The 14,821-nt window shown below is 45.6% G+C and overlaps 1 protein-coding gene across 1 annotated transcript; it reads left to right on the top strand.

Moving 5' to 3' along the window:
• Nucleotides 1-395: 395 nt before the first annotated feature.
• LOC308419051 (small ribosomal subunit protein uS2-like) lies at nt 396-1,286 on the top strand (the record flags this gene model as incomplete). The annotated part of the gene is made up of 1 exon (XM_080914599.1): nt 396-1,286. One exon carries the CDS (start codon nt 396-398, stop codon nt 1,284-1,286), a length of 891 nt encoding a protein of 296 aa, XP_080770725.1.
• Nucleotides 1,287-14,821: the final 13,535 nt, after the last annotated feature.

Here is a 14,821-nt window from a genome sequence, read left to right as displayed (position 1 = left end):
AGGGTGGCCTCCGGTGTGACCCTCCCACATGACAAGCAAACAAACCATTCTGGAAGGTGAATGGCCTGGCAGAGGGTTGGGAATGGAACATGGATATTCATAGTAAAAGTAAATTTGTGTTTGGCATTCTTGCCCATTGGCTACAAAATAAGAGTGACTTTATTCTATGTGTGGAATTTGATGCGAATTACAATTGTATCAAATTTTAGACTGTTGCTAGGTCCTTGAGAACTTCTAATTTTATTGAAATGAAAACAAGCTGGATTAAAATTAATCTTAATGGGCTGGAGAGATGGCTCAGCAGTTAAGAACACTGACTACCTTTCCCTGCTATCTGGGGACGGGTCCATACGGCGTTGTTCTTGGTTTCCATCGTAACTTAAAAGGGAAACTTAATGTCTGGAGCCCTTGACATCCTGCAGATGAAGGAGGAGGATGTCCTCAAATTCCTTGCTGCAGGAACCCACTTAGGTGGCACCAACCTTGACTTTCAGATGGAGCAGTACATCTACAAAAGGAAAAGTGAAGGTATCTACATCATAAATCTGAAGAGGACCCGGGAGAAGCTGTTGCTTGCAGCTCGCGCTATTGTAGCCATTAAGAACCCTGCCGACGACGTCAGTGTCATCTCTTCCAGGAACACTGGCCAGCGAGCTGTGCTGAAGTTTGCTGCTGCCACAGGAGCCACTCCAATTGCTGGCCGCTTCACACCTGGGACCGTCCCTAACCACATCCAAGCAGCCTTCAGGGAGCCACGGCTTCTAGTGGTGACTGATCCCAGGGCTGACCACCAGCCCCTCACAGAGGCCTCTTATGTCAACCTGCCCACCATTGCTCTGTGTAACACAGACTCTCCCCTACGCTATGTGGATATTGCCATCCCATGCAACAACAAGGGAGCTCACTCAGTGGGTCTGATGTGGTGGATGTTGGCCTGGGAGGTACTCCAAATGCGAGGTACTGTTTCCCATGAGTACCTATGGGAGGTTATACCTGATCTTTACTTCTACAGAGACCCAGAGGAGATTGAGAAAAAGGAATACGCTGCTGCTGAGAAGGCTGTGACCAAGGAGGAATTCCAGGGTAAATGGACCACACCAACTCCTGAGTTCACTGCTGCTCAGCCTGAGGTGGCTGATTGGTCTGAAGGTGTGCAGGTGCCCTCTGTGCCCATCCAGCAGTTCCCCGCAGAAGACTGGAGTGCGCAGCCAGCCACTGAGGACTGGTCAGCAGCTCCTACAGCGCAGGCCACTGAGTGGGTTGGAGCCACCACTGAGTGGTCCTGAGCTGCTCAGCAAACACCTGAGGAAAGGGAAAAAAGGTGGAAGGAAAATAAAATTTCTAAAAGAGCAAAAAAAAAAAAAAAAAAAAAAAGAAAAAGAAAGAAAAAAGAAAGAAAGAAACACCACTGACTACTCTTCTAGAGGTCCTGAGTTCAATTCCTAGCAACCACATGGTGGCTCACAACCACCTAGAATGAAATCTGGCACCCACTTCTGGTGTGTCTGAGGAAAGCAACAATGTATTCATATATATAAAATAAATAAAACCTTTTTTAAAAATCAATTTTAGCATTACAATAAAAGAATTTGGACATACTACATGCACTGAGAGCTTCTTTTGTATGAAGAACACTTCTAAATATTTTTATAGTCTTAAATCACTTAATCCTCTGGTTAATGCTACAGGTTTACCCTGGATTCAATTCTCAGCACTACAAAGAAAGAAAGGGAGGGAGAATGAAAGAAAAAAAGAAAGAAAGAAAGAAGGAAGGAAGAAAGGAAAAAAAAATTAAATAGTTCTACCCAGATAACTATTCTTACCAATAACTCTTTTCACAGTTAAGAGAACAGATTTCTAATGTTTGCTCAAGGCTCCACAAGCAACAGCTAAAACAAAGAGTTTGGGGTATCACTTGGTTAAAGGATTTGCTGTTAATTGTGTGATTGTGTTATTGTAGTCCAGAGTTGCAGTAATGCTTGTGGCTCCTGAGACTGGCCAGAAAGAATGGAGACAGGCTGACAGTGTGAGGCCCGTGCTGGAATCCCAAGGCGCAGAAACGGAATGCAAACATGCAGGCATTCATATCTCACTTACCACAGCCAGCTAAACTTTTCCTGATTATATCTACCAGGTCCAGTTCCTAGCACTGTACTACTGAGCTACTCAGCCCACAGCACTACTGAAATAATTAAGTGTTTTAATATTGAAAAAAAAATATTTGGAACTGTTGCCAGTGAAAAGTGAGACCTCGGGTTGGAGAGATGGCTCAGTGGTTAAGAGCACTGACTGCTCTTCCAGAGATCCTGAGTTCAATTCCCAGAAACCACTTGGTAGCTCACAGCCTTCTGTAATGGGATCCAATGCCCTCTTCTGGTGTGTCTGAAGATAGCACCAGTGTACTTATACGTAAATAAAGAAATAAATCTTTAAAAAAAAAAGTGAGACCTCAATCCATATATACATTCATATCATCTATTGTGCTAGTAAGTGCAATTTAAATCAAGACGTTGTATTTAACTTTTCATTTTAATAAAGGATTAGTACCATTCTGACATTTGGTACAATGCTAATTCTCTTCATATTCTGTTTCCTTTCTTGAATGTGGCCATTAGAAATCTCAGATGGTGTATGAAGCTCTGGGGGGGGGGGGCTATTCGTCTGCAGGCGCGGCACGTGCTCCGTGGTGCACCATCATGAAGCAGATCCTCCTTGGTCTGAGCTCCCCCAGGTCCTGCTTGTTTATGCAGATGACATCAGGCTGTGCAGGTTCGAAAGGAAGACCAAGGGCACAAACACAATCCAGCGCTTTGGTTTCTCTGAGCACCTACCTCTTCCAACTAACTGTTAAGTGCGTCTTTTCCAGAGTCAACCTTCTTCCTCAGGGGTTGCTGCAGAAACTAGATCTTAAAAGGAGGGGGAAGAGAGAGAGAGATAGAACCAGAGTCAGAACCAGTCTTTACTGTCCCCGGGGTAAAGTATGTTACTCACTTTTAAACTTCCAATGGTTTAATTTTGTCATGAGATGTGTACTGACTAGTATGTTTTATATATGGCCAGCATGACTCTGCTCTTTCTGGCCACTTTCAAGTGCTCAAGAATTAAAAAATAAAAGTGAGGTATGTTGGTGAGGTGTAGGGTATTGTGTAGCATGTGTAAGGTCCTGTGTTCTGTTCCCAGCACAGGAGAAGAAAAAGGAACCAGCACTATTACTGCTGAGGGAGGGAAAGGAGGGAAGGGAAGATACCAAAGGAGGGGAGAGGGAAGAGGTAGTGAGAAATTGTATGAGGGAAGAATATACCGACAGTCCTTTCCCTTGCACCCCGTTCTCATGGCACCTGAGACTCCACAGTGCACACCCCAGACAGCTGAGCAGCACCTCCTGCTGCAGTACCAGTCGGTTGGCTGACTCTGTGCTGAAAGTATGTTGAAATTTTTCAGTCGATTTTATAACCACGCTGACTTTCTCCGATGGCAGGAAGACAATTTCAGGATACCTGGCAAATGCTTGGGGGGCAACTATAGTACCCTGAAGTAAAACGAGCACATGCTTACTGTTTTGTGAGCCATGAAAGTTAACCTGAGGGACCCTGTAAGTGCATGTCTGGTGGCTGAAGCACACTTGGGTGACAGCACTAAGTATAAAAGAATTCCATTCACCTCTTCTATGGAAGCTGTCACGGGAACCCAGACAGCTTACACATGTAGAAAATCATCATTAACAAGTTGCTATTGAACAGCATTAGGTCATCTGGCCATTCTGGTAAATTCATGCTTAGAAATAGATCTTAGCGTCAAAGGGGTTATTTCTAGAATCAAGGGAATAATGGCTCACTGTACGTTTTACAGCCCTCTCTTTGAAGCAGGAACCAGCAATGACGTGAGAGTCCTAGAAAATTCAGACTTCTGCAGTCGTTTATTCTGTAGTCACCTGTGTGAGGGCATCTGGCTGGCTGGTGAGGGTACCAGGACCCTTGGACAATTCCTTCCAGTCCAAGGATACTTAACTATTGGGATACATAGTATTTTTTAAACAATTATTTTATATGTATCTGTCTTCAGATCCCATGATAGATGGTTGTGAGTCACCATGTGGTTGCTGGGAATTGAACTCAGGACCCCTGGAAGAGCAGCCAATGCTCTTAACCCCTGAGCCATCCCTCCAGCCCTAATAATCTTTTCTTTAGCTCTGAAGGAGACAGACCATCACCAAGAGTGTATCATATTGCATAGTTTGAAGCTTCCCATTTCATAAGCACTTTATATAAATTACTCTAAAGAGGAAGAGAATGAGGTGCTCAGTAAAACTTGTTATAGTCTACTCTCTACTGTGAGGATTTCTACGTGCTTGACAGCATAAAATATATATAATGGGCTGAAGAACCTCACTTTTCATATCCTCCAAAGACTGAACATATTTGGATAGCATTCCTGCCCTGGGAAGTAGGGTGGGGCTGCCTTGTGAAGCTGCAAACAAGCTTCACCTGTAAAGCTCTGGCTAGCCTTTTGTGAGCAGAAGCCATGGAATCACTGTTTCAGTTTCCCAGAGCAAGTTAATAGAAGGGCCTTCCTATTGGCTGAAGATCCATGGTGTGTGTGTGTGTGTGTGTGTGTGTGTGTGTGTGTGTGTGTGTGTTGTGTGTGTGAGAGAAACTGAGATGGAGACAGACACATTCACACACACACACACACAAAGAGAGACAGAGGGAGTGAGGGAGAGAGAGAGACACAGAAAGACACATACACAGAGAAACAGAGACAGACAGAAACACACACAGAGAGATAGAGAGAGACAGAGAGACAGAGAGACAGAGAGACAGACAGACAGACACATAGAGATTTCTTGTAATTGCGAGGGTTTTAGTGAAAATAATGACATGTGCCACTTAGAGTTCTAAAAATTTACCAATTAGCAAAATATTGACATATATATATATATAACAAATACACACACACACACACACACACACACACACACACACACACACACACACACATGTGCTTCTAGCTGCCTTCAGATGTAAAACTCTCAGCTCCTCCAGCTGTGCCTGCCTGGATACTGCCATGCTTCTCACCATTGATGATAATAGACTGAACCTCAGTGCCAATAAGCCAGCCCCGATGAAATGTTGAACTTTATAAGCGTTGCCTTGGTCATGGTGTCTCTTCACAGCAATGGAAACTCTACCACCACCTTCCTAGAAAGAGCTTAGAAAATTTGAAAAAAAAAAAAAAAAAAAAAAAAAAGCACTGAGTCTAAATTATCCTTATTCTATAGATAAGAAAACAAGTACTTAAGAAGATGAAATGGCTTGCTCACGGTTGTGCAGCTAAAATACTATAAATAAGGATTTGAAGACACAGAATTTAACTAGTGTTTTCATGCCAATCCACTGAACTTATTAGCACTGTGATGAGTTTCTTAACAGGCTGTTTGGCTCTGGTAAGAAAGAAAGAAAAAACCAGCACCCTGGAATGTTGTTCTTGTCAACTCCTGTTGCGTACCTCCTCGATGTGCCTGACAATGACATGCCGAAGCAAAGGCACAAGTGTTGAAGGCTTGGTCCCTGCCTGTGGTGTTGCTGGGAGATGATCCGACAACATTCAGGAGGTCAGTGATGTGGGAGGAAGTTAGGATGCTGCATCTCTGGGCCTTCATCTGTGAATGAGATAACAACCTACAGGTTCTTAGCTCTCTGATTTGCTGTAAACAGTAAGTAGCAAACAAGTCCTGAGACTACTACCTGGTACTCAGTAAACAAGCCCCTTCCTTACAAAGGACACTGAGAATTGGCTTTGCTTTAAGTTTGAGGCAATAGCAAGAGACCCAGAGGCTGTCCAGTGGTCGGAAATGTCAGCATCTAACGGAATCCTCACAGGCTCCTGACTACAAGTCCCAGCTCTCACTCATTGGGTCTGGGGTAGAAGCCAGGATTTGCATCTCAAATTCCCAGCTGATGCCCTTGATCTGAACACCAAACTCCAAAGACTCTTTTCATTATAAGGATTTGAAGACTGAGGACCAACGCTTGACCAAAATCACCCGAAATAGGGCTAGAACTGGAAACAGTGGGGGTTGCAGGAGTTCGGGTGGATCTCCACATTCATGATTGTGTGTAGGAGCCCCACTGGGGAGCTGGCTTCCTGTCATCCACTTGAGGACACCCTGGATGTCTTTGTCGTCCATGAAGATGAATTTCTGAGGTTTGTCGAAACATTTCGTGATAAAGGCTGTCAACCTACATGGCTGAAGAAAGCAGGAAGGGGGAGTCTGCAGATGACAGCACACAATTCCAGTTTGTTCTGGTTCTAGAAAGGGGCCAAGACAGAGTATTGGAGACCTAGAAAAGGGTGAAGTGGGCACATATGAGGCCTAGAAGGACAGTGAGAGACTTGACCAAGTGTTAGCAGAAGTAAGCCTCATTAAAAGGCAGGGGCAAAGAGAAAGAGGAACGGGGATTGTAGGGAGAGAGGGGAGAGAGAGTGGGTGGTTAAAGTAACCAGTAACAGGTTCTGGAGTCCAGGACCCGTCAGAAAGCAGGCAGCGTTAACATGTATTGTCCATCCTGTTCCCCAAAGGCACTATATACTGTGTTTATATATCAGCTCCTTCTGGGACCCTGGGGGATCAAGATGTAGTTTTAGAGATCATGACAACTTCAACTCACATCTTCAAGATGTTCAAGGGTGTGGGACACTTCGGAGACTAAACTTCTCTATAGTTTATGAACCTATTGTGAGCCTTAGAGAAAATGGTCCAATGTAGAAAGGGCTAACTTACCTGTCTCCAAGAAGCCCACTGCCTGAGACTGGATCTCCTTCCATCAGCAACTGTGTCTTCTCCAGGTACTGCAAGACATAGATGATGGAGGCAAAAAAAATGACCACATTCTGCTCTCCACAGCCTCTGGGCATCTCCACCACACCGCCTAGGTGCTGCAGAACTGTGCCTATGAAGTCTCCTGGGATTCAGATAAGGGAATTGAAGGATGTTGTAAAAGAAAAGAGAATAAGGAATTTGTGAGAGGAGTTACATTTTTTTTTTGATTAACACATATTAGCTATGATTTAATGAGAGATCGCTGTGTGTCCTGAGGAGAAACAATAAGTTTGACCCCTTAACTACCTTTAGAAGAGCCAGGAGCTAGAAAGATGGCTCAGTGGTTCAGAGTTCTGACCACAGAGGACCTGAGTTCAGTTCTCAGCACCTATATAGTGGCTCATGACAATCTGTAATGTCAGCTCCAGGAGTTCTGATGTCCTCTTTATAACTTCTGTGGGCATCAGATAACATGCATACATACATACATACATACATACATACAAAACAGCCATACGTATACACCAAACCAACCAACCAACCAACCAAGCAGACAAACAATAGAAAGGGGTTCACAGTCAAAAGGACAAGCATTAAGAAAGACTTATATTTCTTACCAGGAAGTCTAATACAGTTCTCTAACACTGGGCCTGAACAAGAATCAGGAGCTCAAGGAAGCACACAGGCCATCTGAGGGAGTACCAGGAATTTTTATGTGCACAAGTTGCCAGAGATGACAAGTGACATAACAAAGCTGCCATACTTAATACTTAAGCTCCTCAACTGCATGTAAATTTACCCCAAATAAGTGTGTTTCCTCAGACATCCAGAGCGCTGATTGAAAGAAAAGAGATAGCCCTGATTTCAGCACCAATGTTAAGAAAAAGATGAAGAGAGTACAGGGGATATGGCCCGTAGAGGTGTGACGAGGCCTGGGGCAAATGTTGGAAATCCCCCCCCCCAGGGACCAGGCACACAGGCACATGATGGTATAGTACAGAATAGAGTTTATTCAGGGTATGGGGAGGGGAGTTAAAAGGCCAGTAGAGGCCAAGAAAAGTAGAGAAACAGAGAGAGAGAAAGGGAGAGTGAGAAGGGGGGGTAGAAGAGTAGAGAAGTAGAGGCCAGCCATGAGCACGTGGAGAGAGGAGGGAAAAGGGAATGGAGAGAGGAGGGGAAAGGGGAAAGAGCAAGAGGGCAAGAGACCAAAAGAGCAAGAGAGAGAGGAGGGGGCAAGCAGCCCCTTTTATAGTGTCAGGTAACTGGGCTAGAGCATACCTGGCTGTTGCCAGGCAACCATGGGGTGAGATTTACAGAATCCCAACACTGATACTTTCTCTGTGTTATACCGACTAATGCAGCCGGCACACGGCCCATAAAGCTGGATACTGTGACGCATTCACGTTCCAGACATTAGGTTCGCTTTCAGATCTACAAACATGTACTTGGTGTCAACTGCACTAAAGGAATTTCCTGCAAAGACAGGAAGCAAAAAGACATGACCCATGTTTTCAGAGTGAAGACCAATCTCATGAGCTTTTGCCCTGGAGGGAAGGGACTGCAGTGTCAGAGTTTCTGACATGTCACAGTCACAGCAGAGAAAGTGACTGGAAGGAAGGAGAGAGGGACATACCGAACAGTCGCAGGTGTAAGATGTGGTGACAACTCCATATCAGATGGTCTAGTCCACATGTCAGTCCTGAGAGTCAGTCGATCAATGTTTCATAGAAGGAACAGGAGGCTGGGTTATCTGTGAACTTGATCAGATCATGTAGAGGTTCAGGGGCAGGATGGACTCATCAAACTGCATGTCTATTCCCACTGATCTCCCAAAGGAGTGAAGTACATACACACACACACACACACACACACACACACACACACACATTGTAGCTATCTTCAGACACATCAGAAGAGGGCATCAGATTTTATTACAGGTGGTTGCTGGGAATTGAACTCAGAATCTCTGGAACAGTCAGTGCTCTTAACCACTGAGCCATCTCTCTAGCCCCAGAATGTGTTCTTAACCTGCAGCCCCAAACCATGCCTTCACCTCAAGCTAGGTTTGCAGTCCCATCTATGGCGATGCTGTTGCACAGGATTTGACTTTCTTCTTTCACTCCATGGGACTGGGGACACTTTGTGTTCGTGTGCTGCCCCAATGTTTCTCTGCAGCCTCTAGTCCACGTCTTCCTTTCAGAGCAAGACCGCTGCTGCTTATGCAGAGCGGTAAGTAGGCCTCGGTGGGGTCAGGAAAAACACCCACAGGGAGCTTCAGGGAGACATGTTCTGAAGTTGTCCTGTGACCACAGAGGAAACTTGAAATAGGTGTTGAAAATCCTGTGATTCTATATTGTGCTCTGGAATCTAGGTTTTCCTCTACCCAGTGCTTTCCAGTACTTCCTACCATGCGGAGCTGCTTAAGCCAATGTGTAGTGATTTTTGATGAAAATAAAATTCAAAGAATCATAAATGTGCTCCTTAGAATTTTCCTTTTTCTCTTTTTTCCTCTTTTTTTTTCTTCTTTTCCTCATCCTCCCTCTCTTTCTCTTCCTCTTCTTCTTTTAGTGCTGTCCTTCATCCCATCAGGGGTTATAACCCAGATTCGCCTTCCCTTCTAGTCCTGCACATTTCTCTGTGTGGTCTGCTGGTTTGGTGACACGATCTCTCCCTGACAAGCCTAGAAGCCTCAGTTTGGACCAAGCTGACCTCAGACCTGTGGTGATCCTCCTGCCTCTGCACTCAGCAGGATTACAGGTTGCATCGTCATATCAAGCATCATCGTCCTTTAGGCTAAATCCCGCTACCCAACGGACATCTTTCCAGGCATGCTTTCGGGTCCACCCACCTTTTGGGCTGTGAGTCTTCTCCGTAAGGCTTCTTTGGGCTTCGTGAACACAATGGAGCAAGCATCGGAAGAGCAGCATGCTGGGAACAGAAGCAGGGAGGACAGGGAGGAAGCCCTTCCCCGTGTTCCACGGCTTCCCTCAGAATTTAAGAGAGAGGGGAGATTTTCTTCAAAACATAGAAGGACTTCATTTCAATCCAGGGATGGGCTCTCCCTAGAGGCTTAACAATGGGGTTTATAATGGATTAAAGCGGCAACTGATGAGGTCATGAATTTTAATAATGTCCACTTGAACATTCATTTGGGTTTTTGCAGTGAGCCAGCCTTCACACTGAGCACTCTCACCGGCTCTGGGTACGAATTAGGCAAGCGGCTCAAACAGAGGGCCAAGGGGGGGCAACACAGAAGTTTCCAGACTGTGAAGCTGACTGGCAGGATGGGGCACTGAGCACCCAGTGTGGTTGTCTTCTCCACCTCTGATACCACGCCTGAAAGACACACACCTTGACAAAGACTGACCTGATGAGAGTGTCACTCCAGCCTCCGTTAGGGACAACTCCCTTCCTGCCTTCTACTCCTCCTTCCATTGCTCTTATAGTCTTTGTAATGCTAGTGAGGCTAACACGACCCGAGGGAGGGATGGTATCAGCCATGCTAATCAGAGGGACCAATGAGTTCTCTTCCCCTTTAGCATCTCAGATGGACATGGCCTGGGATCTTGTCACAGTGCAAAGTCAGAGGCCCGGTGGGCAGCCTGGATTCTGCGTCTCTCAGATAGTCCTGGGTGATGCCAGTGAAGAGGTCACAGTGTGAAAGGTGACCGCTGAGAGTGCAGAAGCCCTGCGTTTTGATGGCCGCCTCCTTTGGGTGAGGGATGGATTGAGTGACATCATTGAGTAGGGTAGGGCGCTCAGTTTTATGCTGCTGTTGTGGTGCTGAGGATGGAACAAGGGTCCTTGTAACACATCCTAGGCCACTACTCACTCTACCACTGAAGCAGGACCCCAATCCAAGTGACTCATTTTAAGTGAAGAGCCAGAGCAGACGTTGTGGGTTATCTCTTCTTACTCTTACACGAAGGCTGCAGGTTCTCTCTAGGGTGCAGGCTTGACAGCTCTGGAGAAAGACAGCTGCTTTGTGATGGAGCAGCCCAGAGAAGACTTATGGTGAGCTATGGAACTGCAGCTGACAGTTGAAGCCAAGAGCTGTGGGATTCAATCCTTGTGCCTCTCAGCAACAGAGGCTTTGACGTAAGCTTGAGAGCAAATCTTCTCCTCTCCAGTCTCCAGGTGTGGCCACAGCTAGACCACTTCGTGAGAGACCTAGATACATACATACAGGCAGACAGACCAGGTATGGCAGCATATACCCATAATACCAGCGCTTGGGAACTGAAGGCTTGGATCAGAAGTTCAAGACCATCCCTCAGCTACAAAGCCAATCTGAGGCAAGCCTGGAATATACGTGACTGCATATAAATAAACAGATGTTCATTCTTCCAACCCACTAAGCTTTACAGTAGTTTATAACTAATACATCAAAGGCCATAGTTTGATTGCAGGGATTTACTCCATGAGAACAGCCAGTTGGTTGCTATAAAGATTAAATGAGTTGATATAGGGGCTGGAAAGATGGCTCAAAAAATAAGATCACCGGCTGCTCCTGTCCAGTACCCTGGTTCAATTCCCAATACGGGAATGATGGCTCACAACCACCTGTAACTCCAGTTCCAGGAATCTGATGTCCTCTTCTGACCTCCACAGGATCCTGCGTGCATATGGCACATGGACACACACTCAAGCATGTACGATACATATTATACACAAAATTAAAAATTTAATTTTGTTAGAGGATATTTAAATTATTTGCTGACAAGCTCTTGCGGCCTGGCTCAGTTTTAGCACACATTTCCTTTGTCTGGCTGGAATTCAGACATGTCCTTAGCACACACCTTTAATCTTAAACAATGAAGGGAGGGCCCAGTTTGAAAGTGATGTCTAACCGAATAGCAGAGAAAGTGACAAATCAGAGAAAGATTTGGCCAGAAGAGGATACGCCCAACTCTCCGAGAACAGACAAAAAAAGAGGCTACTTAAGAGAGCAGTGCAGAAAAAGAGAGATGGAGAGAGAGAGAGGAGCCAGTTTTATCAGAAGAGTTTTACAGAGAGAGATTCAGGAGAGAAGAAGCTGGACACGGGGGAAGACAGAATGAGCCAGACAATCAGAAGGAGTCAGAAGATTTGAACCGATTGCCAGAGTTAGTTTGAGGTCAAGCAGAGCAATTCAGCTGGTTCAGTAGAGCTCAGGCGGAACTGAACAGGGTGAGCTGAAAACATCTGAAGCCTAGATAAGATTGTACAGAGGCTAGAAGCTTCCAGGACTAGGCCTAGGTTAGCAGTCAGAGGCAGTGAGCCTCAGAGATGACAATTACAACAGAAGGAAAGATACTATTACAAAATGTTTTTCTATTTTCATGTATATATGTACACTGTAGCTGCCTTCAGAGAGGGCATCAGATCCCATTATAGATGGTTGAGAGCCACCATGTGGGTGCTGGAAATTGAACTCAGGACCTCTGGAAGAGCTCTTAACCATTGAGCCATCTCTGCAGCCCTACAAAATATTTTAAAGAAGTGGACAAACAGTTCCCTTTCATACTCAGAATATCCCAGGCTGGATAGATTTGTTTGGACTTTTTTTTTCCTTTTTCCTTCTCTTTTTTTCTTTTCTTTTCTTTTTCTTTTTCTTTCTTTTTTTTTTTTTTTTTTTTTTTTTTTGAGCCTTTGCTCGTTTATTTACCTCATAGCCTCAGAAAGAAAGGATAGAGGCAAATAAAAGGGAAGGAAGCAGAAACAAGCAAAGGCAGCAGGAAATACAGCTGTCTCCAAACCTGCTGGCTTCCCGACCCCTCCAGTCCTTGCTTACCCAGTCTGACAGGTTTTTGCTTCATCAGCTCACAGGCAGCTGGAGATTCTACATCTCATCTGGTGGGGTCACGTGAGTCTGAACCTGAGTGATTAAGAGATAAAGAGAGGGGGACTGGAGAGAGGACTCAGCGGTTAAGAGCACTGACTGCTCTTCCAAAGGTCCTGAGTTCAACCATCTGTAATGGGCTCTGATGCCCTCTTCTGGTGTGTCTGAAGACAGCTACAGTGTGCTCACATAAAATAAATAAATAAACTAAAAAAATAAAATAAAATAAAAATAAAATCCAGAAAAGTGGAACATGGCGGTGCGGGCCTGTAAACCTCAGGAGCTCAAGTTCAAATCCCATCTGGACTACAGAGTGAGTTCAAGGCCAGTGGAAGCAACTTTCCCGAGACTCTATCTCAAAATAAAAAGCAGGCTGGGAGATGGGAATGGGATGATACCGAGGATACCGGGAGGTGGAAAAAATAAAAATGTATTCATGTATGGAGCAGTTAAAGAATAAACATAAATTTTAAAAGTGCTCAATGGTAGAGCATTTGGTTAGGGGGCTTGAAGCCACGTGCTCAATTCAAGTAAATACTCAATTTACTCATGAAGGAAGGAAGCAAGCAAGGGGGGTGGGAGGGGACACGGCGGGGAGGGAAGGGAGACTGTAAGTATAGAGGATCGTTAGGGAAACTCGGGGCCTGAAACACCAACGTGGCCTCTCCCAGGAAACTCTGCTTCCGATTTAGGGACTGACCTGCGGTGTGGGCCGAAGACTCCAGAGCTGCCCTGCTTCTGGGTATCCCCACTCTCACCCCACGCAATCCTTTAAATAACTGAAGACCGCGGTAGAAAGGCGGAAGGATTCTCAATGACTAAGACAGTGTCAGGTCAACAGAGCATGGCCGGGAAGCAGTCAGCCCAGGTGAAGGAATGGGAGATGAAGACTCTCACAGCCTTCCACTCAGTGATGGCAATGGATCACCTTTGTTTCCCAAGAATTCACAAGAACCTAAGTGAGGTTTGTTGGCGAGGGCGCGGGGTGGGGGTGGGAGAGTAGGAAGCAGGGGTGACTTCAAGAGGACGGATCTACAAAAGGAAAAATAGAGGCATCCGCACCGCAGGTGAGCCCTCGCCTAAGGGAAATATTCAGAAACGGGAGAAGGGGTGACAGGATTATGTGGCTTGTCAAAACGGGAACGGAGTCAGAGGTTTTCAGCATCGGTGTGAATTTAGGGTGAGCATGCCTGCGCTTCGTGGGTGTGGAGTCTGTTCCCGGGGGCGGGGAGGGGGAGTTCCTGACACAGAGATGTTCAAAATGACGATTCTGAGTTTTCTGCAGACTCTGCCCCGTCGCCAATGACTTATATGAAACTTACTGGAAACCGTTCCCACAGTCAGGTCTCTGGGAAGGACCTGGAGTCCTCTGAGAGCTCTCCGTCTATGGGCGATGCAGATGCCAACCCGCCTTCGGGACAATGCCGCCATCTGCTGACGAGGCTAAGTAAAAAATGCTGGAAAACAGAAGACTCCCATTAGGATCAAGGAGTAAGAAATTCAGAGCCAACCAGAAAAACGCATACAAAGAAAAGGACCACCACGGAGAGGTCAGAAAGGCGACCGGGAAGTACGGACAAAGATCTGTGGCCAGAGACTGAATAGATAAAGGACCCAGGCTCTCTTCCTGGAGAGACATTCTGGAAATATCCTGCATCTAAAACACAGAACCAACCTGAGGTGACAGACTCCCGTCTGAGAGCAGAGGAGGCTTTCAGGGTCCGGGTCCCATGACTTACCTCCCGGCATGGCAGTGCTGTTGCGTGGAAGTGGTAACTGTAGTCTCCTGGCTTCTTGACTTTGGCGTCTAATAAAGTTTTCAAGGGCATGTCCTGATAATCACCAAAACAACCAACAAATGAAGAGTCAAGGTGTCTTTATCTTATTACCAGACTGTAAAGATTTGAACCGAAATATCCTTTTCTTACTGATGATGAAACTAGTGACTATTACCCAGTATTCCCTTGGAGACCAGAATGCTTACTTACTAGGTAACTTGAGGTTTGGTGAGCATCTCAGTGACAGAAAGAACGCATGGGTTTTATCCCCCAAAGCACAAGGAGAGGAAGATGGCATTGCAGGAGACTTCAGTGTGACTAATGAAGTCTAACTAGCTCAGCCATAAACTCATTAAAAATAATGATGTTTATGCTTTCTACAAACATTAGTCTCCGTGTCCT

Source organism: Micromys minutus (assembly GCF_963924665.1).
Source record: "Micromys minutus genome assembly, chromosome: 3".
Lineage (NCBI taxonomy): Eukaryota > Metazoa > Chordata > Mammalia > Rodentia > Muridae > Micromys > Micromys minutus.
This window is presented reverse-complemented; position numbering and strand designations above follow the sequence as displayed.